The sequence below is a fragment of the Sus scrofa genome, chromosome Y (assembly GCF_054392235.1).
Source record: "Sus scrofa isolate SSC_HxYL_T2T_F1_AM1 chromosome Y, Sscrofa_HxYL_maternal_Yorkshire_Landrace_v2.0, whole genome shotgun sequence".
NCBI lineage: Eukaryota > Metazoa > Chordata > Mammalia > Artiodactyla > Suidae > Sus > Sus scrofa.
The window spans coordinates 10,665,657-10,691,411 of record NC_139402.1 but is presented as its reverse complement, the minus strand read 5'-3'; the positions used below and the strand labels follow the sequence as shown (position 1 = coordinate 10,691,411).

Sequence of the window (25,755 nt, the reverse complement as noted above, 5' to 3'; positions counted from 1 at the left end):
AATTAAAGCCTCTTTAGGAAGTGATACCCACATTAAATGACTACTTGAGGAAGAACTACATTTAACTAATCACCACCCAACGTCCATGCCAAATGTTCCGCACAAGTTTGTCATAAGATATAATAAGCAGATCAAGGGGGGAGAAATGAGTTGTCAAGCAAGTACAAAAATATGAAAACAATTGTTTTATAATAAAGGACATATTATTTCTTTAAATCTCCATTTATGCTAGTTTCTTCAGATGTCAGGTGCATCCACACATATTGCTATATCTGTCTATAAATATGACTGAATATAAATTCTCAAATATAATCATTCTGATGTTAAAACAAAGAATAAGTTGGGCTATGTAATAAATCATTTACCTCATCGAAATAGATGTTAGCCTCTAAGTCTTAGAATGTTTTGCTTGAGAAGACTGTCTTTTGTTTACCTGTTGGCCTTGGATTATAACAGTGTGGGGTTTAGGAATCTTGCACTGTCAAGAAGTAAATCATATTAACAAAACCACTGAGCCAATAAAAACCCAGTGTATCAAGGTCCATGTGACTCCTCCCCACCCCCTGCCACCTCTTTTTTGGCTGTGCACTTGGAAGTTTCAGGGCTAAGGATCCAACTGGAGCCACAGTAGGGACAATGCTGGGTCCTTAACCCATTATGCAACCAGTGAACTCCTATGTGAGCTTTTCTGATTGGCAAAACTCTGTGCCTATTGTCAAACTTCATTGCTGGGAGGTTAGCACTGTTAACGGCTTCAGTGGGTGAAGACAGCCAAGAGCTTTGCAATTTAAACTTCCATCAACTACCTCATTTGCTTCCTTTCCTGGCTGATTTTAATCTATATCCTTCCATCATAATAAAACTGTAACTTTGAACCAAATTTAACAGCTTCGACTGAATTCTCTTTGTCTTTCAATTGAATTATAAAACCTGTTGGTGGTCTTGGGGACACTTGAATAACATAAGAACTTAAAAAGGAAATTTCCATAAAATAATAAATATTATTTGTCAAATATACTTCAGGAGTTCCCACCATGGCTGAGAGGTAACGAACCTGACTAGGATCCAGGAGGACCTAGGTTCAGTCCCTGGCCCTGCTTGGTGGGTTAAGGATCTGGTGTCCCTGTGAGCTGGGGTGTGGGCTGCAGACATGGTGGCTCGGATTCCGCAGTGCTGTGGCTGTGGCATAGGCCTGCAGCTGTAGCTCTGATTCGACCCCTAGTCTGTGACCTTCCATGCAGCAGGTGCAGCCATAAAAATTATAAAAACAAACAAAAAACCCTTCAATTTTCTTATTCAGTTAAAATTCTATATTCATGCAAAATTCCAAAAAAAGCAAAAATAACTTATGAGCATAGGTGGGAAAAATACAAATAAAAATTGGGAGAAATTATTCTGAATACTCATAGCTGTTATTTTCACCACTTACTGCAACTTAAATTGAAATGCCTCCTGGCCTTTATCTTTTAAACCAGTAATAGAATTAAATATTAAATTTACATATGTCACAAACGTTAACCATGAAGAAACACAAAGCAGTTCAGCATTTCTAATTTTTGTATACAATTGCTAATTGGAAAAACACTAAGAATTGAATTTTGATTGAGGAACAAACAATACACAACAAAAAATTCAAGCAACAATTATTAGGTCCTTATATAAGGTCTGCCTTAAATCTTAAGGGTTTATCAAAATATGCCACGAAATACTCTGATCTTAGCCGTGAAAATTTTTGTTTTCAAAGACTTTATAACTGAAGTACATTCAACGTTTATTATATATTCTACAAAATAGAATTTTTATATTTTTATATAATCTTAAAATTCAGAATTCTGGATTTTTTTTTTTCAAGTGGAAGGCTATCGATATCTCCATAAACACTTAAAGAAGCATATATGTTACCCAAGGAATCATTTGAGGAAGAATTAAATAATCATTTGAAGACTTGAAATTAAAATGTGTCATACATGTTAGAAAAAGACATGAAAATCACTAACGTGCTCCTCCTACAATAACATTCTTCTTAAAATTTCAGTTTGTACATTAATGAAAATCTAATAGTTAAATATATAAAAAAACTTGCACACAAAAACATCTCTTGGCTAAGCTTCTTACTCTGAGATCATGTTCCTCAAACTGAGGGAAAAACTGAGACTTTAGCTGTACAAGGTGGCTCATAAATTCAAAGCAGTCCAGTTTGGAATCTTTCTGAAAGAAGAAAAATAGAAAGTTTTTAAAAGCTAAGGAAGTCATTAAATTTTTCCTATGGTACACAAAAAATACAATAAGCAATTTCCAGTTGATGTATTTTATATGAGTAAAGGTCAATCTGATAAAATATAAGCATATCTCATTTCACTGTATTTCACCTTACTGTGTTTTGCAGCCACAGCATTTTCTACAAGCAGGTCTGTAGGAATCTGGTATCCAGCAAGCCTATTGGTGTCATTTTTCTAACAGTATTTTCTCACTTTGTGTCATAGTTTGGAAATTTTCACAATGTTTCAAACATTTTCATTATAGTTGCTATTATGATTATGATTTTTGGTGTTACTATTGTAATGGTGTGGGGATGCTATTAATCACACCCATATAAAATGGCCATTTTACTTGATAAATATTGCAAGCGCAGAGAGTATGAAAGCTAAGTCTCTTGTGCAAAAGTAAGTGAAATTTTAACTACAAGGGAATAGTTGTTGAAGGAAATTAAAATTGATACTTCACTGAACACAGAACATTAAGGCAGTAAAACAGCTCTATTGCTGATGTGTAGGAAGATTAAATGGCCTTGATAGATCAAAGCAGACACAACACTCCTAAGCCAAAGCCTAATCACAGAGGAAGGCCTTACTCTCTTCAATTCTCTGAAGGCTGAGAGGCGAGGAAGCTGCGGAAGAACAGCTGAAGCCAGAAGACAGCAACACGGGATCTGAGCCACATCTGCATGAGGTTTTAGGAAAGAAAGCAAGCACTGATGTAAGATCTATACCCCCAGAAGATCTAGGTAAGGTATTTAATGAAGGTGGCTACCCTAAACAATAGATTTTTCCTTTTCCTTTTTTTTTTTTTTTCCTGGCTGCACAAACAGCATTTGGAAGTTCCTGGGCCAGGGGCCAGGAGAATACCAGCTAAACAACAGATTTCTATTGGAAAAAGATCCCATCTGTGTACCTCCTGGCCCATGCTGGGCCCATCCCTGCTACTGGATTTTGCTTGGAAGTTTTACCACAGGTGCCTTTGCCAAAGCTAACCATAGTTGAATTTTCTGACAACTGACACACTTATACTCTGCATGATCTGTAGTCAACTGGACATCCTCTGTGCACAAATACCACCCCAACCCCCACAGTGAAAAAACATTAATGAGGGTAACTTCAAAAATAGTAAATTACTAAAAAAGTTTTGTGAGAGGTTGAGTCCAATCCTCATGGATGACTTTGAGGGGTGCAAGACATTAGGCGAAGAAGTTACTACAGATGCCCTTGAAATAGCAAGTGAATCAGAATTAGAAGTGGAGCCTGATGATCTAACTGAAAGTTGTTCCTTGAAATGGAATCTAGTCCTATAGATGCTGTGAGCTATGGAAATGACAACAAATGACTTAGAGTACTGCATAAATTTAGCTGACAGAGCAGCGGCAGTGTTTGAGAGGACTGACAGCAATTTTGAAAAAAAGTTCCACTGTAAAATCCTAATCAAATAGCACTGCATGCTACAGAGTGTTCATGATAGTTAGAGTGTATCAATGCAGCAAATATCATTGTGGTTTTACTTTAAGAAATTGCCACCACAGCCTTCAGCAACTATATCCCTATGCAGTCAGCAGCCACCAAAATTGAGCAAGATCCTCCAGAAAGAGACTATGAATCACTGAAGACTCAGAAGATGGTTAGCATGTTTTTTAAAGCATTAAGCATTTTAAAATTAATGTATATAATTTTTCTTGAAAGAAAATGCACCCATGACATATGGAAGTTCCCAGGCTAGGGGTTGAATCAGAGCTGCAGCTGCAGGCCTATACCACAGCCACAGCAACAACTGGATCCTTATCCCACTGAGCAAGGGTAGGGATCAAACCTGCATCCTCATGAATGTTAGTTGGGTTCCTTACCCCTGACCCACCATGAGAACTCCAGGCATGTGTATTTTTTAGAGACAAAAATGCCATTGTATACTTACTAGACTATAGTATAGTATAACTTTCTATGCACCAGGAGACCAAAAATTCATGTGACTCACTTTATTGTGATTTGCAAGCGGTCTGGCTAAACCTGCAGTATCTTTGAGGTATTCCTATGACGTATTTAGTTCACTATTGTTGAAGAATGTAATTTTAAGTTAAAAATACTAATTTGAATCTCATGCTATAAAGTTATCTGTTAAAAGGCACATGTACTATAATTTTTGTCGTTTTTGTTTGTTTTTTTAGGGCTGCACCTGTGGCATCTGGAGGTTCCCAGGCTAGGGGTCCAACTGGAGCTGTAGCCGACAGCCTACGCCACAGCCACAGCAACGCGGGATCTGAGCCACATCTGCAATCTATGCCACAGCTCACGGCAACACCAGATCCTTAACCCACTGAGTGAGGCCAGAGATAGAACCCACAACCTTATGGCTCCTAGCTGGATTCTTTAACCACTGAGCCATGACAGGAACTATAATTAAAATTTAAAACTAAAATCTCTGTTTTTAAATTTCCTAATGTTACAGAAAACCTAGTGTTCATTAATTCATGGAGCCAAATCTCAGTATTTGCAGACACTGTATTTCAAAATTATTCAATTTGTTTATGTCCAATAAAATTTATCTATAACTTCAAATATCAATATTCCTGTTGCTATCCACCATCATAGAGAGAGCAGCAATTTTTTTATGCATCTGATAATGTTTCCAGGTAAATGTGCCTTCATATTTCAGCTCTATATAAAAAGGATTCTTTGGGTTGGGGGTGGGGGGGATCAGGTGATGATTTTAAAACAGACCCCAACCTGGAGTTTCCTTCATGGCTCAGTGGTTAACGAACCTGACTAGGATCCCATGAGGACTCAGGTGCCATCCACGGCCTTGCTCAGTGAGTTAAGGATCTGGTGTTGCCGTGAGCTGTGGCATAGGTCGAAGACATGGCTCGGATCCTGTGTTGCTATGGCTGTGGTGTAAGCTGGCAGTCATAGCTTCAATTCAACCCCTAGCCTGGGAACTTCCATATGCTACAGATGTGGCCCTAAAAAAATAAATAAATATATAAAAATAGAATAAGGTAGAATAAAATAAAACAGACCCCAAGCAGAAAGTTTTGAGTTATGTGATGTTCTTAAGCACAAGAAGGCTGTATCACAACTTAAGGAGAACTTAGGTTTTAGATAAGCATCATTTAGGCATGAGTCTGTAAGTGCTGTTAGCAGCGAGTTCAATGTCAATCAACAATCTATATGAAATAAAGTGTTTTTAAACAGAAACACACATGAAAGAAGATTACATATCTATGGGTTGAAAAATATAGCTAGAGATTCATAAGGTCCTAACCCAGTATCATGGGATCAGTATTTCCTAACCCAGTGTTCACAGCAACTTGGTACAATATAACTACTGCACATTAACAAGAACTGTCTACAGAAATGTGCCAAAAGCCTGAGACTAGTTACTTTAGGAAATTTCTTTTTTTTTTCTTCTTTTTTCCTTTTTACTTTCTTTTTAAGGCTCCACCTGTGGCATATGGAAGCTTCCTGGCTAGGAGTCATTTTGGAGTTGCAGCTGGCAGACTACACCACAGCTTTAACCCAGTGACTGAGGCCAAGGATTGAACCTTCATCCTCAAGGACACTATATCCGATTCTCAACCGGCTGAGCCACAACGGGAACTCCAGGAAACGTTTCTATACTTAATTGTTTATCTTTTCTGCAACTCTTTATGCGAAAAAGGCAAATCATTTTAAATATAATATCTCAATATGCCAGAAATGCTGAATTCACTGCCATGCCAAGGGATTCTATGCAAGCAATTTTGATGTGTAGTCTCTCTAAGAAGCAAAGAAAAGAGTAACAGGAAACAAAAACACACCATAGGACAAAAGTCTTCTTAAATCAAATTCTATTTGTGAATTCAGCAAAATAATTTCTATAAAACAAAACAGCAAAATATTTAAATAGTATAGGATCGGCTGTATCTCTTTGCAGGGATATTTGGTTTTTAGACAGGTTCCAAAATATTACACACATTCAGAAATTACCAGTTCTTTTTTAAATACAGTATTTACTCATGAGTTTCCTGGAATCCTGAAACAAATGTTTATTCTAAAATATTACTTCAGAATTAGATTAACTAACCAGAAATTTATGTTTCAATTAAACTTTACAACAATAAGAGTTTTGGAATGAAAAAGACACTGGGACACTTTGGCTTTCAAGTAAAATTATGACTGACTAGAAATCAGCCACACATTTTGGGGCAATTGTACTTCAAAGTAATGTGAACTCTGATGATGACCACTTCATTGGGCTCTAGTTGAAGCAAAATTTTAGAAGTTTAACCTAAAAAGCTGTATCAAAAAAATAAAGCAAGCACACCAAATACAGTCTTGTCCTATGCTCCCCACATTCCAGTATGGCAACATTTTACATACTGTTTTAATACTTTAAAATTACTATTATCAATTCTTTCACATTCTTTATCCCATCAAGAGGCTGAACAGTCAAACATTAAACATGAAGTATACATATAACCAAAAACTGCTTATTTGTCCCATTTCTTCCCTTGTTTCGTATTTATTCTTTGTGTAAGAAGTAAAAGCTGTGTGCAATACAGCTGTTACTTTGAGGAACTGCTCTCATTCAGGTAACGTTGTCCTCGTGGCTACACAAACTGAGTGTGAAGCCTAGCTAAATATGCATGACTGTAGCTTTAAAACGATTAACATATTATCAGGACAAAAAGATAATGAAAAATATGTTGTAACATGTTAAATGACCAATTTTCCAACATCGATATAATTCAAAGCCTTACATAGTTCCAGTAACTAAGAGTTAACAAGAAACTACTGGTGTGACTGATGTGAATGGGCTCTTTTAATGTTACCTTTTTTGGGGGGGTGCAGTTAAAGACTTGACCCAATTGCCATGAAGCTGACAATACTGATTGCAGAATGCAGTGGACGTAACAAAAAAATTATTTTTTGTAAATCACTGACATTCACCAAAAAAAATTTTCTTGCTTAAGAATTAACAGTCAAACATTAATATACTATATACATCTTTGCCATTTACATATTAGATTAGCCATTTATTATAAAACATTATACACGACCTCCTGTAGTGGCTTATATACGGACTGCACATCTCTGCAAATGAGACAATGAATCAACTCTCCACTTCACACTGAGCAACTTCTCTAGTTTTGAGTACTAGCCAGATACAGAAGAAGTCTGGACTAAGGCCTGAGTGCCTGGTCTTAAAGGAACCAGTTAATTATGGGCATTTCACTGATCCTTCATTTGAGATGCGGATACTTCTTCATTGCCTTCATAATTTTCTTGTGCTCGTTGGCCAACTTTCTGATGGTTGTTTAAGTGATGTGCTGCTGGCCCTGTATATGGCTGTCCGTGAACGTGATTGTTCTGAGAAGATGAAACAGATCAACATGTCACACTGTTCATATTAAAATGAAAAACCATAACTAAAGATTGTTTAAAGTAGATATGCGTCTTTTCCCCTAGGGATTTATCTTTTAAAAACACTTATATGGAGTTCCCGTTGCAGTTCAGTGGTAATGAAGCCAACTAGTATCCATGAGGATGTGGATTCCATTCCTGGCCTCAATCAGTGTTAAGGATCCAGAGAGCTACAGTACAGGTTACAGATATGGCTCAGAATCAGCTGCAGCTCTGATGTGACACCTAACCTGGAAACTTCCAGATGTTTCAGGGGAGGCCCCAAAAAGAGAAAAGAAAAAAAAAAAAAAAAAAAAAAAACTAAAACAAAATACTCATACGGTAGTGCTAAAATAACTCAGAAACTGATTCCCCAATTACAAGTAAGTACATGTGATAAACAGTATTTTGAGGACATGCACACATAAATCTGAGGTTATGATAAAATTTGATTTAAGTTTCACTAAGAAGTGGGGGTTTTTTGGCCATACCACTGGCATATGAAAGTTCCCAGGTTGAATCAGAGCTACAGCTAACTGCCTACACCACAGCCACAGCAACGTGGGATCTGAGCTGTATCTGTGACCTGCACCACAGCTCATGGCAACACCAGGTCCTTAACCCACTGAGCGAGGCCAGGGATTGAACCTGTGTCCTCATGGATATTAGTCAGATTCGTTTCTGCAGTGCCACAACAGAAACTCTCCGAGAAGTACTTTTAAGAAGTAGTTTAAAAATTATTTTATTTTATTTTAGTCTACCCCACCTGTGGCTTATGGAGGCTCCCAGGTTAGGGATCAAATTGGAGCTGTAGCTGCTGGCCTACACCACAACTCACAGCAACGCCAGATCCTTAACCCACTGGGCAAGGCCAGGGATTGAACCGGCATCTTCATGGATGCCAGTCAGATTTGTTTCTGCTCAGCCACAATGCGAACTCCTTAACAAATATTTATCACCAAATACTCTGCTAAAAGAATTGACTTTCAAAGTGTGGTGCCTAGATCAACATCAGTATCACACGACATATACGTCTTATGCCCTGCTCTCACCCCTACCTAGATCAAGAATCCTGAGGGTAGGAGTTATCAACAAACTTGTTTTTAACAAGTGCCTTTAGGTGATCTGAAAAGCACATTAAATTTAACAGCTACTGCCTTAAAATATCTGAATTAGTCACAATTATGGTTTAAATTCAGGATACTTCTTCCGATAAACTTCCCCACTAGTTATCATTGCCCCCCAGTGAACCATCTATTGAAATCAAATAGATGGGTAAATTTTAAGATATTTTTACAACTAAACATTGCATAAAAGTAGCAAGTTTTCCTCCAATCATCTTGTTAAATAAAGTTATTCTAGACAGTCCCTTTATTACTTTACAATCACAGCTAAATAAGTCACAAAATATTTAAGAGAAATAATTAAATAATCTTTAGGTAAAGAATGAAATTTTGTTTGGAGGATAAAAATGAAAACAAACTCTCATTTACCTGCTGATAGTGAGATCCGGATGAATGAGGATATAATGGGGTATCTTCTGGGGGAGATGATTCATGTTCTTCTGCAGCTTCTTGGTCATCTGGCTCCTAATATTAAAATAGTTGAAGGAATTAAGAATTTGTTATAAAGCAACTTTGTTTTTAACCTCCTTCTTTTGAAAAAAAAATTTAAATATACACAAAGCTGCTGCATTTTAAAAATTTAGTGCAGATAAAACAATTCATAATTAGAGAGAAAAAAACCCTAGATTTTTCTAGATACCCTTTTTAGACAATTCCATAGAAAATTCTCCAGAATAGCTTTAAAAAGAAATTAGCGAGCTCCCTTTGGCTACTTACGAATAAAAGAGTCAACACTAAATATTAAACGCAACAAAACTGCATCACTTTTTTTTAACACAATAAATACTGGCCTATAAAATAAAAAATTACTTTTCTTTCTTCCATTTCTATTTGCTGCCCACTGGTGGCTTTTTTTACCTCCTCTGGACAGAGTTCACAAGCTTTTGCCAGTGTCATCCTAGCACTATGTGATCTCTCTAAGAAATAACCATTTGATGTTTCATTGCTTTGCACTGGAGGAGACCAATTATTATAAGTATATTGAGGATTGCCAGTATATGGTCTTCTTTCAAGTTCATCTCCAAGCCATTCCACTGCCCAGGTCCACTTTCTTTTAAGGTCTCCATTACCCTTCAAAAGAAAAAATATTATTTACATAAAAGAATATAGAATAATATACATATATATATATTTTGTCTTTTGTCTTTCTAGGGCTGCTTCCACGGCATATGGAGATTCCCAGGCTAGGGGTCCAATCAGAGCTGTAGCCACCAAAGCCCCAGCAACTTGGGATCCCAGCTGTGTCCATGACCTGTACCATAGCTCACAGCAATACCGGATCCTTAACCCACCGGTCAAGGCCAGGGATCATACCCGAGCCTTAAGGATGCCAGTTGGGTTCACTAAACGCTGAGCCACGACAGGAACTCCTGGAATAATTTTAATGTTAAAATGCTGAGTCCAGATTTTCTTTTCATTTAAAGCATTCTTTAATTATGAATCATCTTTTAATTATGATTCATGTTATAATATAATCATAAAATTATAAGAAAAAATTCTCACCTGCAATATCTGGTAAGCAACAGGACAGCTGCTAAAGAGAGCTACCATACATTTTATACACTGGTATGCTCTTTTTTGATAGTGATTCTTAGAGCGTTGGATAGTGTCAAACAACCCATCTCGATCATCTGGGATTCCTTTAAGTGCATTATGAATTCTAAAAAAGAACCAGATGTTAAAAATTTGTACTGGGAGCCTACTGTTTGCCACTAAATACACTGTGATGTAATCATCTAGTCTAACCCTAGAGTTAATTACTAATAGGTAGCATCACTTCACAGATGATGAGAAAACAAGAACTGAAGTCAAACTAGTTACACAGAGTTATTAGCAAGAGTTAGCAAACTGTCACAGAATTAGCAAGGTGGCAGGCTGGTTAAGTTTTTGTTTTGTTTTGTTTTGTTTGCCTCAAGACTCTAAAGTCTTACCAAATTATCAATTCAAAATGATTTTTTTTTTTAAATGGCTATACCCATGGCATATGCAAGTTCCTGGGCCAGGGACTGAATCTGAAATACAGCTGCAAACAAAGTGCAGCTTCAAGAACACCAGATCCTTTATTTTATTTTTGTCTTTTACAGGCCACTCCTGTGGCACACAGAGTCTCCCAGGCTAGGGGTCAAACTGGAGGTGTGGGCTGCTGGCCACAGTAACAGCAACGTGGGATCGGAGCTGCTTCTTCGACCTACACCACAGCTCACTGCAACGCTGGATCCTCAACCCACTGAGTGAGGCCAGGGATCAAACCCACATCCTCATGGATTCTAGTCAGGTTCATTTTAACTGCTGAGCCATGACGGGAACTCCACAGCAGATCCCTGAATTTACTGCACTGGGCTGGGGATCAAACCTGTACCTCTAGGGTTACCTGATCCACTGAGATCAGGTTCTTAGCCCACTGTATCACAGTGGGAAGTCTCAATTCAAATTTAATTTGCTGTACTACAATTTAAATGAATTCTAAACAATTTAGGATACTTATGCTAAATTGTTCTCCTTAAGGTTAACTATAAACTATGTCTTTGTGACAGTCTCAGCTGAGAGAATAGATTACTTTAAGTAAGATCACTATTTTCAAATTGCATTTCAGAGTGTCATGCCTAGTTTCTGTGAAAGACATACAATTCGGTAGTACAAAATTAACTTTGAATTCTTTTCTTCTTTTTGCTTTTTAGGGCCACACCTGCAGTATATGGAAATTCCCAGGTTCGGAGCTGAATTGGAGCTACAGCTGCAGGCCTATGAGACAGCCACAGCAATGCGGGATCTGAGCCTCATCTGTGACCTACACCAACAACTCAGGGCAACCCCGGATTCTTAACCCACTGAGGGAGGCAAGTGCTTGAACCCACATCCTCATGGATACTAGTCGGATTTGTTTCTGCTGAGCCACAACAAGAACTCCCAACTTTGAATTTTAGTCATATGCACATATGGAGTTCCCTTGTTGCCTCAGTGGGTTAAAGATGGCATTGTTGGAGTTCCCGTCATGGCTCAGTGGTTAACAAATCCAACTAGGAAACAAGAGGTTGCGGGTTTGATCCCATGCCTTGCCCAGTGGGTTAAGGATTTGGTGTTGCCATGAGCTGTGGTGTATGTCGCAGACAAGGCTAGGATCTGGCATTGCCGTGGCTGTGGTATGGGCCAGCAGCTACAGCTTCGATTTGACCTCTAGTCTGGGAACCTCCATGTGCTGTGGGTGCAGCCCTAGGGAAAAAAAAAAAAAAGATTGGCATTGTCACTGCTGGGTTCATTCAGCCTTGGCCTGGGAACTTCCATATGCTGCATATGCGACCAAAAAAACAAAACAAAACAAAACAAAAAAAGCAACAACAGAGAGAGAGAGAGAATAGAATATACACATAATGGGTGAAGCAATTTGCACCAACAAGAGCATAATTTGGTTGATTTTCTAACAATTAATAATTTCATTTCAGCTCTGGCCAATCTCAATATAACATATCACACAGGCTGTTCTCTCCTCAGAAGCCAATTTATATAAAACTGTGCCTTCTTTAGTATCAGTATTTGAACAGAAAGTCCAAAAATAAACTTTCATTCCAGACAAAAAATAACATGCAAAGGCACTATTTAGTTTGAAATACTCTAGTAATGAGTTACATATTTCATTTTTATTCTTTAGTTTAAAATTATTAAAAACAAAGTACATTTAAGATTCCTACCACATTAGCATTAATACATTATGTCAATTGCTTTCTTTTTTTTTTTTTTTTTTTTTTTTTCTTGGCTGACCCCAGTCATATTGAAGTTCCTGGGCCAGGGATTGAATCTGAGCCACAGTTGTAATCTAGGCACAGCTGTGGCAGTGGTGGATCCTTAACCTTTTGTACTGAGCTGGGGATTGAACCTCAGCAGCAACCCAAGCTGCAACAGAGAAAATGCCAGATCCTTTTCCCACTGCACCACAAGGGAACTTCTCAATTGCTTTTTTAAGCCACTACAATCATGTTGCTCTTGCCTATCTTGATCTAATGCCTAAGACAGTGCTTGGCACATAGTGGACACGTAAATATCTCTTACATACTGCTACTGAATAAACCAAATGTTCATTTTACAAAACACTTCAAGCTAATAACACCATACTAATTTTGTTCACAAAAGGCCACAATTTTCCACATTAATCCAATACTTACACCTTTACTATTACTGTTTCCTTGGGTGAAACAAGACAAGGATGTGTCTGGTGAATTTACATCCATATATATACATGTGTGTAAGAATTCACATATTAAACAGTACATGATTAACAAGTGCTACAAGAAAAAAATAAGTTAGGAGTTCCTGTTGTGGCTCAGTAGGTTAAGAACCGGACTAATATCCAAGAGGATGCAGGATCCCTGGAATGGGTCAGTGGGTTTGATCCCTGGAAAGGGTCAGTGGGTTAAGGATCCGGTGTTGCCGTGAGATGCCCTGCAGGAAGGCAGCTGCAGCTCTGATGGGACCCCTGGCCTGGGAACTTCCATATGCTGAGGGTATGGGCCTAAAAAGCAAAAAAACCAAAAACAAAACAAACCCCCCCAAAATTAGGTCCTATTACAACAAACTCTAAAACTTGTCAAGATATTGAGATATTGAATAATTACTGAACGCAAGTTGTAATATTAATAAATTAAAAAACATTCATTTGTTTTTGATTAATACTATTTTGACAATGTTGATTTTGATTTGCTAGAAATCTATAAATTAGGTGACAATTTGAAAATATTAGTTCAAAAACTCTAGTATCTCCAGTCCCCATGAAGTTCAAAATTATAATGATTCATCTTTAAGCACTATGTCCTAACAAATTTACTTACAAAAATTAATTTACTTTAGCTTCATTTCAAATTTTTCTTATTTATTTATTCATTTTTGTCTTTTCTAGGGCCTCACCTGAGGCATAGGCAGGTTCCCAGGCTGGGCGATGAACTGGAGCTATAGCCACTGGCCTACGCCACAGCCACAGCAACACAGGATCCAAGTTGCATCTGTGACCTACACCACAGCTCATGCCAATGCCAGATCCTTAACCCACTGAGCAAGGCCAGGGATCGAACCCGCAACCTCATGGTTCCTAGTTGGATTTGTTAACCACTGCGCCACAACGGGAACTCCCAAAATTTTCATTTTTAGATTTTTCTTTTGCTGATTACAATGACAATGGTAGATATATATCTATGCGTTTCCTAAGACTAAGTATCTCCCTCTCTGATGGACAAGAGTGAGGCAACTAATTCTGTATCATTAATCTTGGGCTAAGTTTTACTGCAAAGAACATTGAAGAATTTTGGGAAGACCTTTGAAGGTTTGATGGCAGGACACCCCAAGTTCTAAAAAGTTACTCTTTTTCTTTTTTTTTTGTCTTTTTAGGGTTGCACCTGCTGCAGGCATGTGGAGGTTCCCAAGCTAGGGGTGTAATCAGAGCTGTAGCTGCTGGCCTACACCATGGCCATGGCAATACCAAATCCTTAATCCACTGAGCACGGCCAGGGATCCAACCTGCAACTCATGGTTCCTGGTCGAATTCGTTTCCGTTGCGCCACAATGGGAACTCCTAAGAAGTTCCTCTTGTCTCCTCAAATACTAATTAAATCTTTAACAGGCTAGAAATTACTGTTAGATAACTAAGTTACTGTTAGATATCTTAGTGAAACTAATTTAAAAGCTATAATATATAGTCCAAATTATTATTAATGGAACTTAAACACTTGTCAAAAGCCAATGTTAGTTTTCTTAGTTAAAACATTAAGTGGAAATGGAGTTATTGTCATGGCTCAGTGGTAACGAATGCAATTAGTACCCCTGAGGATGCAGGTTCTATCCCTGGCCCTGCTCAGTGGCATTGCCATGAGCTGTGGTATAGGTCACAAATGCAGCTTGGATCCTGCACTGCTGTGGCTGCAGCTTAAGCTGTCAGCTATAGCTCCTTTTTGACCCCAGGGAACCTCCATATGCTGCAGGTGTGGCCCTAAAACAGTAACAACAAAAGTTTTAAGTATGAAAGTGGAGTTTTAAAAGAAAATAATAAAAACAAAACTGAGATGGACAAGACATTTCATTCATTTCTTTAATACTATTATATATATTTTAAGACAAATCATTTAAGAAACATTCAAGCTCTATATTTGGCTAGCACCAATTTCAGTTATTTCTAAATCCTAGAAAAATGATAGTATTCTGATAGCAAATAGTGTATCCACCTGTGAGTCTGCCAGGAATCCTCTATCAGTAAAATCTGCAGAAGTAGATCCAAATATGGCCGAAGTTCATAGGTGTATGAATATGCAACCTAAAAACAGGCCAAATATAATTGAATTTCTTATTTAAAGAAATAACTAATGAAATTATAGGCATACGAATGTTTACTTTTACCTGCCAGAGAAGGTCACTAAGGACAGTAGAGGAGAACTGAGGATTCTCCCAGCAGCAAAAACGAAGTAATTTGATGGTTTCCTCTGAGTTACTACAGTCTTCAATGATTTTCTTTACGTAACTTGTTCTCACAAATAAAATGTCTGCCACATTCTGCTGAATTGGCATTATAGGCTGTGATATATTAGGATCACCAAAAGGATTGGGAAGAGGAGGATTACCTAGAAGAGTTGCCACCAATGAAAAGCCTCCTTTGCAAAACTGTAATACTAAATGTCTTATTTCAAAAACAAACAATAAATTAAATGTCCTAAGCAAAATAAAACATTCATTATAATGATTAGGTATACTAAGATTATAACATGCAAAAGTATAAATGCTGACAATGAAGACGAGAAAAATTAAAAGTTAATATTCCTTACACTAATCATTTAGTAAATAAAGGAATTGTAGTAGGGTACTAAATTTTGAAAAAGGTCTACTTTAAACATGTTATAAAGCTAATAGTTTAAACATTTAATATACCAAAGCATGCCCGTCAATCTTTTTCATTTTTAGTGAATCTTCAGAATTTAAATTAAGTACTATAGATGCCTAGCATTATTTACAAACCACTATAAAGACTGAGACACTTTACTTTACCATTGATTGAAGACTGCATTCTTGAGGAAACATTGCAGCAGCGGATCAGTTGAGACACTACTGAGTACAACTTGCCTAATTCAGCATACTGATATTTAATTGGAGGACCTGGTCCTTCATCTAAAGACACAAGCATAAAGGTAGCAGGTACGCTCAACTTCAGAAGCTGTGTCTTTTCTGCTATGCCTGTAAAAAAAGAGAGAGAGAAGAAGAATGCATAGGAAAAACACACAAATTAACAAATATTAAAGGAGGTAAAAAGCATAAATTTGCTATTTCTTGTTTTCTGAGGCTTAGCAAAATGGACTTTGTTGGGCCCAGAGATACCAGTGGAGCCTAGGTAGCATCTCTCACCAGAAAAAGCTAAGATGACAAAGACAGAAACTACTTTATTTTTTTTTTTTTTTTATTTTGTTGTTGTTGTTGTTGTTGCTATTTCTTGGGCCGCTCCCACGGCATATGGAGGTTCCCAGGCCAGGGGTTGAATCGGAGCTGTAGCCACCGGCCTACGCCAGAGCCACAGCAACGATGGATCCGAGCCGTGTCTGCAACCTACACCACAGCTCACGGCAACGCCAGATCGTTAACCCACTGAGCAAGGGCAGGGACCGAACCCGCAACCTCATGGTTCCTAGTCGGATTCATTAACCACTGCGCCATGACGGGAACTCCCAGAAACTACTTTAAATGAGAAATAAGATTTCTTTTGTAATCTACCATTGTGTTTTTTCCGTCCTTAGTGAAACTTTTTTGGGAGGGAAAAAAGCATAAATTTGCTGTTTCTTTTTTTTTTAATTTTTTCATCCTCTGGCTCCTTTAGTTTTTCTCCCAACCTTGGTTTGAAGCTAAAAATCAGTTCTTAAATTTAACTGTTTCCTTGTTCTTGAATTTCTTTTACTTAGTATTCTCCTCTTCCATTTTCTTTTCTTTATCTTCTTTTTTTAGGGCCACCCCCACAGCATATGGAAGTTCGCAGGCTAGGGGTTGAGTTGGAACTACAGCTGCAGGTCTACACCAATGCCAGATCTGAGCCATGTGTGCAACCTCCACCATAGCTCACAGTAACACCAGATCCTTAATCCACTGAGTGAGGCCAGGGATTAAACCCCACATCCTCATGGATGCTAGTCAGGTTTGTAACCCACTGAGCCACCAGAGGAACTCCTCCTCTTCCATTTTCTGTTTCCTTCCTCCCTTTCTCTCTGTTTCTTTCTCTTCTCTCCTGTTTCCTTCCTTCTCTCCCTTTTCTATTTCTTACTCTTAAAGGCAGATTCTTTTTTTTTTTTAAGCTCTTAGAGGTTGGTTTTCCCCAAGGTTCGCATTCTAGGCTATTTATATATACTGCTTACTTTCCTTGTGACCAAATCTATAGTAAGGCAAATGACTCAAAATTCTGGATATATGTATCTATTTATTGAACTCCTTCACTTAGATGTACAACAATGGGAGGAAAAAGTATGTATACATGTATGTGTAACTTGGTCCCCGTGCTGTACAGAGGGGAAAAAAAAATTCAATCTGCCCAGGGAGATTCCTATTCCTCCTAGATTCCCTCTTAGTAAATGGCAACACTGTTCTCTCAGTTCATCACATCATACCTGGGACTTTGTCACACACTTTCCCTTACCCCATTTATGCAAGCATCTGATCACCAAGGTCTGATTCTCTTATAAAAATCCCTGAGGAGTTCTCACTATGGCCTAGTGTAAATGAATATGACTAATATCTATGAGGATGTGTGTTCAATCACTGTCCTTGCTCAGTGGGATAAGGATACAGCATTCCCATGAGCTGTGGTGGAGGTCGCAGACATGGCTCAGATCCTGCATCGCTGTTGCTAGCCAGGCTTGTGAGTAGGAGAGCCACAGAACTAGGGGAAACAGAGACTCCACTCTTGGGCAGAAAACACAAATTTCATGTGCACTGGTTTCCAGGGCAAAGCAGTGACTCTAAGAAGCCTTCACCTGACCTATCTGCAGGTCTTGGAGAGTCTCCTGGGGACAAAAGGGTCAGTTAGGCTCACTATGAGGGCAAGGTCACTGGTGGCAGCAGCCCAAGGGAATACTGATTGGTGTGAGCTCTCCTGGAGGGCACCATATGGCATCAAGACCCGGGGCCCCACCCAAAAGCTGCTGGCTCCAGTGCTAGAATGCCTTAGGCCAAACAACCAACAGCAAAGAGGCTGCCTCAAGTTAAGTGGGGCACAAAGCCACCGCTATAAACACTCGCTGATGTGGCCCTGTTCATCAGAGGGACAAGACCAAGTTCCACCCACCAGTGGGCATGGGCCTGTCCCTCTCACCAGGAAGCCTGCTGAATCAACCTCATCAACGAGAGGGGCAGACACTAAGTGCAAGAACAACTACAATCCTGCAGCCCGTGGAAAGGAGACCATAAACACAGAAAGTTAGGCATGAGATGGCAGAGAAATACATTTCAGGTGAAGAAACAACATAAAACCCACAAGAAAAACTAAGTGAAGTGGAGATATGCACTCTACCTGAAAAAGAATTTAGAGTAATGATGATCTAAGACCTCAGGAAAAGAACGGAGGCAAAGACTGAGAAATTCCAAGAAATATTTATTTGACAGAGAGCAAAAAGATTCAAAGAACAAACAGAGACAAACAAATCAATAACTGAAATGAAAAATACATAAGAAGGAATCAATAGAATAAACGAGGCAGAGATGGGATCAAGATGGCAGAATAGAAGGACTGGAGCTCAACTTCTCTCCTAAAAACAACAAAATTCACAACTAGAGACGGAGCACTCTTCACCCAAATGGACCAGAAACCTTAAAAAAGATACCCTACTCCAGAAGAAAAAGAGGAGGCCACATCAAGAGGTAGGAGTGGTGATTTCACGATATAAACAAACTGATACCTCCCGGGTGGGAAGCTCCACAGCCTGGAAACTAACTGGTTCACATGGACTCACCTAAAGGAGTGAGAGTTCTGAGCCCCACATTCAACGCCCATGTGTGGGGATCTGGCACGGGGAGAAAGAGCCCCGGAGCATCTGGCATTGAAGGCCAGTGGGGTTTGTGCGCAGGAGCTCCAAAGGACTGGGGGAAACGGAGACCCCACTCTTATAAGGCACACACAGACTTTCACGTGCACTGGGTCCCAGGGCAGAGCAAAGTCTCCACAGGAATCTGGGTCAAAACTGACTGCAGTTCTTGGAGGACATCCTGGGAAAACAGGGGTGAATGCGGCTTGTTGTGAGGGACGGACATTGAAAACAAAGCCCTTGGGAATAGTCAGCAGCAGTGCCTTTCTCTGGAGGGGGCCATTTTGGGAAAACCTGGCCCCACCCATCAGTGCTGAGAAGCCCCAGGGCAAACAACAACCCAGGTGGGATCACAGCCCCGCCCCTCAATAAACAAGCTACCTAAAGACCCCTCAGGCACACAGCTGCTTCTAATCCCATCCAGAGGCTAAACCCCACCCACCAGGGGGATTAGAATCAGCTCCACCTACCAGGGGGCAGGCATCAGCCCCTCCCATCAGGAAGCCTACAGCAAGCCCCCATACTGACTTTAGACACAAGGTGGGCAGACATCAGAAGTAAGAGAGGCTACAACCCTTTTATCTGTAAAAAGGTCACCACACCAAAAACCTATAGACCTGAAAAGACAAAGAACTACAACTCAGATGAGGGAGAAAGGAAAAATCCCAGAAAAACAGCTAAGCAATGAGATTCTCAGCTCCCAGGAAAAAGACTTTAAACTGTTGATGCTGAAGAGGATGCAAGACATTGGAACATTGGAAATAAACTGGAGGCCAAGATGGATAACTTACAGGAAACACTGACCAAAGAGATACAAGAAATAAAACTTAAACAAGAGATGCAAAATACAGTAACGGAAATAAAAAATTCACTAGAGGCAGCTAACAGCAGAATACGGGAGGCAGAAGAATGAATAAGGGAGGTGGAGGACAGATTAGTGGAAATTACGGATGCAGAACACAAAAGAGAAAAAAGATTGAAAATGAAGAGAGTCTCAGAGAACTCTGGGACAACATGAAACGCAACAACATCCGTATTATAGGGGTGCCAGAAGGAGAAGAGAGAGAAGGGGACATAAAAAAATATTCCAAGAGATAATAGCCAAAAAATTCCCTAACATGGGGAAGGAATCACTCACTCAAATCCAGGAAGCACAACGAGGACCATATAAAATAAACCCAAGAAGGAACACCCCAAGACACATACTAATCAAACTGACCAAAATTAAAGACAAAGAGAAAATCTTGAAAGCAGCTGGGGAAAAGAAACAAATCACACACAAGGGAACCCCGCTAAGGCTATTGGCAGATTTTTCAGCAGAAACTCTGCAGGCCAGAAGGGAGTGGCACGATATACTTAATGAGATGAAAGGAAAAAACCTCCAACCAAGATTCCTCTACCCAGAAAGGCTCTCATTCAGATTTGAAGGAGAAATCAAAACCCACAGATAAGCAAAAGCTGAGAGAACTCAGCAACACTAAACCAGCCTTACAACAAATACTAGAGGAACTTCTCTAGGCAGAAAAGAACAAGAGAAGAAGGAATGAAAAAAGAGCAGCAAAAACAAATCCAAAGTAATTAATAAAATGGCAATAAGAACATACATATCAATAATTACCTTCAATGTGAATGGACTAAACGCCCCAGTCAAAAGAAACAGACTGAGTGGATACAAAAACAAGACCCATATACATGCTGTCTTCAAGAGACCCACCTCACTTCTAGGGACACATACAAATTGAAAGTGACAGGATGGAAGAAAATATTTCATGCAAACGGGGATCAAAAGAAAGCTGGAGTAGCCATACTCATATCAGACAAAATAGACTTTAAAATGGTATAGGTGGCAGTGTAGTTTGGATCCTGCACTGCTGTGACTGTGGTGCAGGACAGCAGCTGCAGCTCTGATTTGACCCCCTAGCCTGGGAACCTCCATATGTCGTGGGTGTGGCCATTAAAAAAAACCAAAAAAACAAAAAACCACAAGACAAGAAAACTCACCATGATGGATAAGTTCCCATCGTGGCACAGCAGAAACAAATCTGACTAGGAACCATAAGGTTGTGGGTTTGACCCCTGGCCCTTGCTCCTTAAGGATCTGGTGTTGCTGTGAACTGTGGTGTAGGTTGCAGACATGGCTCGGATTTGGCATTGCTGTGGCTGTGGTGTAGGCCACGGGCTATAGGTCCAATGAGACCCCTAGTCTGGGAACTCCATATGCCATAGGTGAGGCCCTAAAAGGACAAAAACACAAAAAAAACAAAAAAAACAAAAACATACATAGTACCGTTGTATCAAAAAAATCATATGTAACACTGTTTTATATAAGTATTTGTCAAACCAAAAATCAACAATAGACACAAACAAAAAAGAAAAAGCAATAAAAAACCATCACTAAAGAGTCATCACATCACAAGAGATGAGAACAAACAAAAAGGAAGAGAAGTAAAAAAAACCTACCAAAAAACCAAATTCAAACAATTAACAAAATGGCAATTGTAAATACCAATAATGATCCTAAATCTAAATGGATTAAATACTCCAACCAAAAGACATAGACTGGCTGAATGGATACAAAAACAAGACCTGTTTATATGCTGTCCACAGAGACCTACTTCAGATCTAATGACACATACAGACTGAAAGTGAGGGGATCAAAAAAGGTATTTCACACAAAGGGAAATCAAAGCAAAGCTGGAGCAGCATTACTCATATCAGACAAAATAGAGTTTAAAATAAAGACAGTTACATGAGACAAAGAACGCTATGTAATGACCAAAGGATCAATACAAGAAGATACAAGAATTGTTAACATATGTGTACCCAAACAGGAGCACATCAATATACAAGGCACGTGATAACAGCTGTAAGAGAAGAAATCAACAGTAATGATGGGGAATTTTAACATCCCATGTACAGCAATGGAGAGATCATGTAGATTAAAAAAAAAAGGAAACACAGGCCTTAAATGACATATTACACCCGATGGACTTTATATATATATATATATGTATACAAACACACATATACATACATACATACATACATATGACAATCCATCCAAAAGCAGCAGAATATATATTCTTCTTGAGTGCATATGGAACATTCACCAAGACATATCATATACTGGGTGACAAATCAAGCCTCAGTAAATTCAAGAATACTGAAATCACATCAAGCAACTTTTCTGATAGTAACACTCACTTTGAGACTGGAAATAAACTGTAAGAAAAACTGCAAAAAATCAGAAATATATGAAAGCCAAACCACATGATACTGAACAATCAATGGATCAATGAAGAAATCAAAAAATAAAATAAAAAAATACACAGAGACAAATGAAAATAAAAACACAGGAGTTCCCATCGAGGCTCAGCAGAAACAAATCTGACTAGAATCCATGAGGACACAGGTTCAATCTCTGGCCTCGCTCAGTAGGTTAAGGATCTGGCATTGCTGTGAGCTGTGCTATAGATTGCAGACGTGGCTTGGATCCTGCATGGTTATGGCTGTGGTGTAGGCCAGCAGCTACAGCTCTGATTTGAGACCTAGCCTGGGAACCTCCATATGCCATGAATGTGGCCATAGACACACACAAACACACACACACAAAGAAAATGAAAACACAGAAATCTAAAACCTATGGAAAGCAGCAAAAAAGTTCTAAGATAGAACCGTATAGTAATACAATCTTATCTCAACAAACAAAAAAAATCTCAAACAACCTAAAACACACCAAAAACAACTAGAGAAAGAAGCACAAACAAAGAAGAACAAACAAAACCCAAAGTTAGTTGAAGGAAAGAAGTTGTAAAAAAACACAGCAGAAATAAATAAACAGAAGGAGTTCCCATTGTGGTGTAGAGGAAACAAATCTGCCTAGGAACCATGAGGCTGGGGGTTTGATCCCAGGCCTCGCTCAGTAGGTTAAGGATCCGGTATTGCCGTGAGCTGTGGTACAGGTCGCAGACTTAGCTTACATATGATGTGGCTGTGGCTGTGGCTGTGGCTGGCAGCTGTAGCTCTGATTCAACCCCAAGCCAGGGAACTTTCATATGCTGCGAGTATGGCCATAAAAAATAAGAGAGAGGTAGAGATGAAGAAAATAGACAACATCAATGAATCTAAAAGCTGGTTCTTTAAAAGGATAAACTAATTAATACACCTTAAGCCAGATTTATCAAGTAAAAAAGGGAGGCAGCTCAAATCAATAAAATTAGAAATGAAAAAGTTTACAACTGACACCATGGAAATAAAAAAATTAGAAAAGACTGGAGTTCCCGTCATGGTTCAGGTTCATGGAAACAAATCTGACTAGTATCCATGAGGATGCAAGTTCAATCCCTGGCCTCCCTCAGTGGGTGAAGGATCTAGCGTTGCTGGGAGCTGTTGATGGAGCTTGGAACTGGTATTGCTGTGGTGGTGGTACAGGCCAGGGGCTATAGATTCAATTCGAGCTCTAGCCTGGGAACCTCCATATGCCGTGGATATGGCCCTAAAAAGACAAAAAAAAAAAAAAAAAAAAAAAAAGGAAGAAGAAGAAGAGACTACAACAAACAACTGTAAGCCCAGAACATGGACAACCTCAAAGAAATGGATGAACTCTTAGCAGTAAGAAATGGAAAACATGAACAGACCAATCACAACTACTGAAATTGAAACTGTCATTAAAAACTTCCAATAAATTAAAGTCCAGGACCAGATGGCTTCACAGACAAATACTATCCAACATTTAGAGAAGAAATGACACCTATCCTTTTGAAACTCTTCCAAAAAACTGCAGATGAAGGAACACTCCTAAATGCATTCTATAAGACACCATTAGGCTGTTACCAAAACCAAAGACAGCACACACCAAAAAGAAAATTACAAAGAGCACTGATGAACAGAGACGCAAAAATCCTCAACAAAATACTAGCAAACTATGTCTAATAATACATTAAAAGGATCATATACCATATCAAGTGGAATTTCTCCCAAGATGCAAAGATTTTTGAATATCTGCACATCAATCAGTGTGTTATATTGTATTAAATTGAGGAATAAAAACCATATGATTATCTCAATAGACTCAGAAACAGCTTTTAGCAGATTCCAACACCCATTTATGATAAAAACCCTCCAGGAACCTACCTCAACATAATGAAGGTAAACCCATGGCTAACATCATATTCAATGTTAAAAAGGTGAAAGTATTTCCGCTAAGATGAGGAAAAAGACAAGGATATCAACCCTCACTACCTTTATTATACATAGTTTTGGAAGTCCTAGCTATAGCAGTCAGAAAAGAGAAAAATAAAAGAAATCCAAATTGGAAAAGAGGAAGCTAAAACTATCAGTCTGCAAGGGACAGGATACTATTATAGAGAAAAAAGTTGCAGGATACTAAGTAATAGGCAGTAATCTCTTGTATTTCTATACACTAAGAATAAAAGATTAGAAAGAGAAATTAAGGGGAAAAAATCCCATTTAGCATTACATCTAAAAGAATAAAATACATAAGAATAAATCTACTTGAGGAAACACCCATATGCTACAAGACTATAAAACAATAAGACTATAAGACTGTTGAAAGAATCAAGAATGATAGCAAACAGATGGAAAGATATACATTCTCCTGAATTGGAAGAATCAATATTGCTAAAGCGACAATACTACACAAGGCAACCTATAAATTTCAGGATAACCCATATCAAATTACCAATGGCATGCCTCACAGAAGGAACAAAAATTTTAAAAATCTGTATAGAAACAAAAAGGACTTAGAATAGCCAAAGCAATCCTGAGAAAGAATAATGGGAACTGGAGGAATCAGGCTCCCTGACTTCAGACTATATTACAAAGCTGCAGACATCAAAACAGTATGGTATTGGACAGACAGATTAATGCAATGGGATAGAGCTTAGAAATAAACCTGTGCACGTATGGTCAACTAACCTATGACAAAGGAGGCAAGAACACACAGGGGAGAAGATAGTCTCTTCAATAAGTGGTACTGGGAAAACTGGACAGCTACATATAAATGAATGATTTCAAACACTCTCTAACATGGGTCTGACTAGTTTCCATGAGAACACAGTTTTGATCACTGGGTTAAAGATCTGGCATTGCTGAGATGTGGCATAGGTTGCAGATGCAGCTCAGATCTGACCCACAGCCTGGGAACTTACATATGCCACAGTTGTGGCTCTAAAAAGAAGAAAAGACAAAAACCAAAAACGAAAAAAAATCAGAAGACAACATACTGAACTGGAGAAAACGTCTACAAATAAAACGACCAAGAAAGGTTTACTATCCAACATACATATATATAAACAGTACATATTAAACCTCAACATCAGAAAGCCCCAAAACTCAATTTAAAAATGGGCAAAAATAAGCAGACATTTCCTAAAAGAGGACTTACAGGAAAAGATATTTGATATCACTAATCATCAGGGAAAGGTAAATCAAATACAGCAAATAACAAATGCTGGAGAGAGTGTGGGGAAAAGAGAAGCCTCCTACACTGTCATTGGGAAGGCTACACAATAAAATACTACAGATGTTCCTCAGGTAAAAACTAAAAATAGAAGTCTCATATGATCCAGTGGTTCTACTTTTGGTGTATATATTCAAAAAATACAAAAACCGTAATTCAAAAAGATATTTGCATCACAACGTTCATAGCAGTGTTATTTACAATTACATGTAAATAACACAGAAACCTAAACGTCCATCAGAGAAAAGGATAAAGAAGATGTAATATATACAATGAAACTTCACTGAGCCAAAAAGGAATGAAAATTTATCACTTGCAGCAATACAGATGGACTTAGAAGGCATTATGAAATAAATCAGACAGAGAAATATAAATACTGCATTGCATTATCTATATGTGGAATCAAGAAAGTATAAAAAACTAGTGAATATAAAAAAAACGGACTCACAGACAGAAAACAATCCAGTGGTTAAAAGGAT

The 25,755-nt window shown here is 38.5% G+C and overlaps 2 protein-coding genes and 1 long non-coding RNA gene across 6 annotated transcripts in view; 1 reads left to right on the top strand and 2 right to left on the bottom strand.

The window, feature by feature from the left end:
- Nucleotides 1-4,820, top strand: part of LOC102162178 (ubiquitin carboxyl-terminal hydrolase 9Y) — a 112,475-nt gene extending 107,655 nt beyond the window's left edge. The window contains exon 17 of the mRNA XM_085009007.1: nt 2,871-4,820. Coding sequence (XP_084865133.1) covers nt 2,871-2,933 — 63 coding nt within the window. The 3' untranslated portion in view covers nt 2,934-4,820. The remainder of the gene's footprint in view (nt 1-2,870) is intronic.
- Nucleotides 4,821-6,071: 1,251 nt separating this feature from the next.
- LOC100625207 (ubiquitin carboxyl-terminal hydrolase 9X) overlaps nt 6,072-25,755 on the bottom strand; it is a 176,986-nt gene continuing 157,302 nt past the window's right edge. For 2 of the 4 annotated variants that reach the window (XR_014836125.1, XM_021080952.2), the window contains 7 exons: nt 15,785-15,970; nt 15,143-15,363; nt 14,971-15,059; nt 10,271-10,427; nt 9,578-9,838; nt 9,137-9,232; nt 6,072-7,610 (listed from right to left, as the gene is read on the bottom strand). Coding sequence is in view for 2 of the 4 variants with exons in the window: in XM_021080952.2 (XP_020936611.1) it covers nt 7,473-7,610; nt 9,137-9,232; nt 9,578-9,838; nt 10,271-10,427; nt 14,971-15,059; nt 15,143-15,363; nt 15,785-15,970 (1,148 nt within the window). In the remaining 2 variants the exon portion in view is untranslated. The remainder of the gene's footprint in view (nt 7,611-9,136; nt 9,233-9,577; nt 9,839-10,270; nt 10,428-14,970; nt 15,060-15,142; nt 15,364-15,784; nt 15,971-25,755) is intronic. The other 2 variants (XR_014836124.1, XM_003484170.5) reach the window with 1 other exon arrangement.
- On the bottom strand, nt 16,673-22,721 carry LOC146394360 (uncharacterized). The gene is made up of 2 exons (XR_014836128.1): nt 20,993-22,721; nt 16,673-20,712 (listed from the first exon to the last, which is right to left on the bottom strand). It is a non-coding gene; the product is annotated as an uncharacterized LOC146394360 (long non-coding RNA).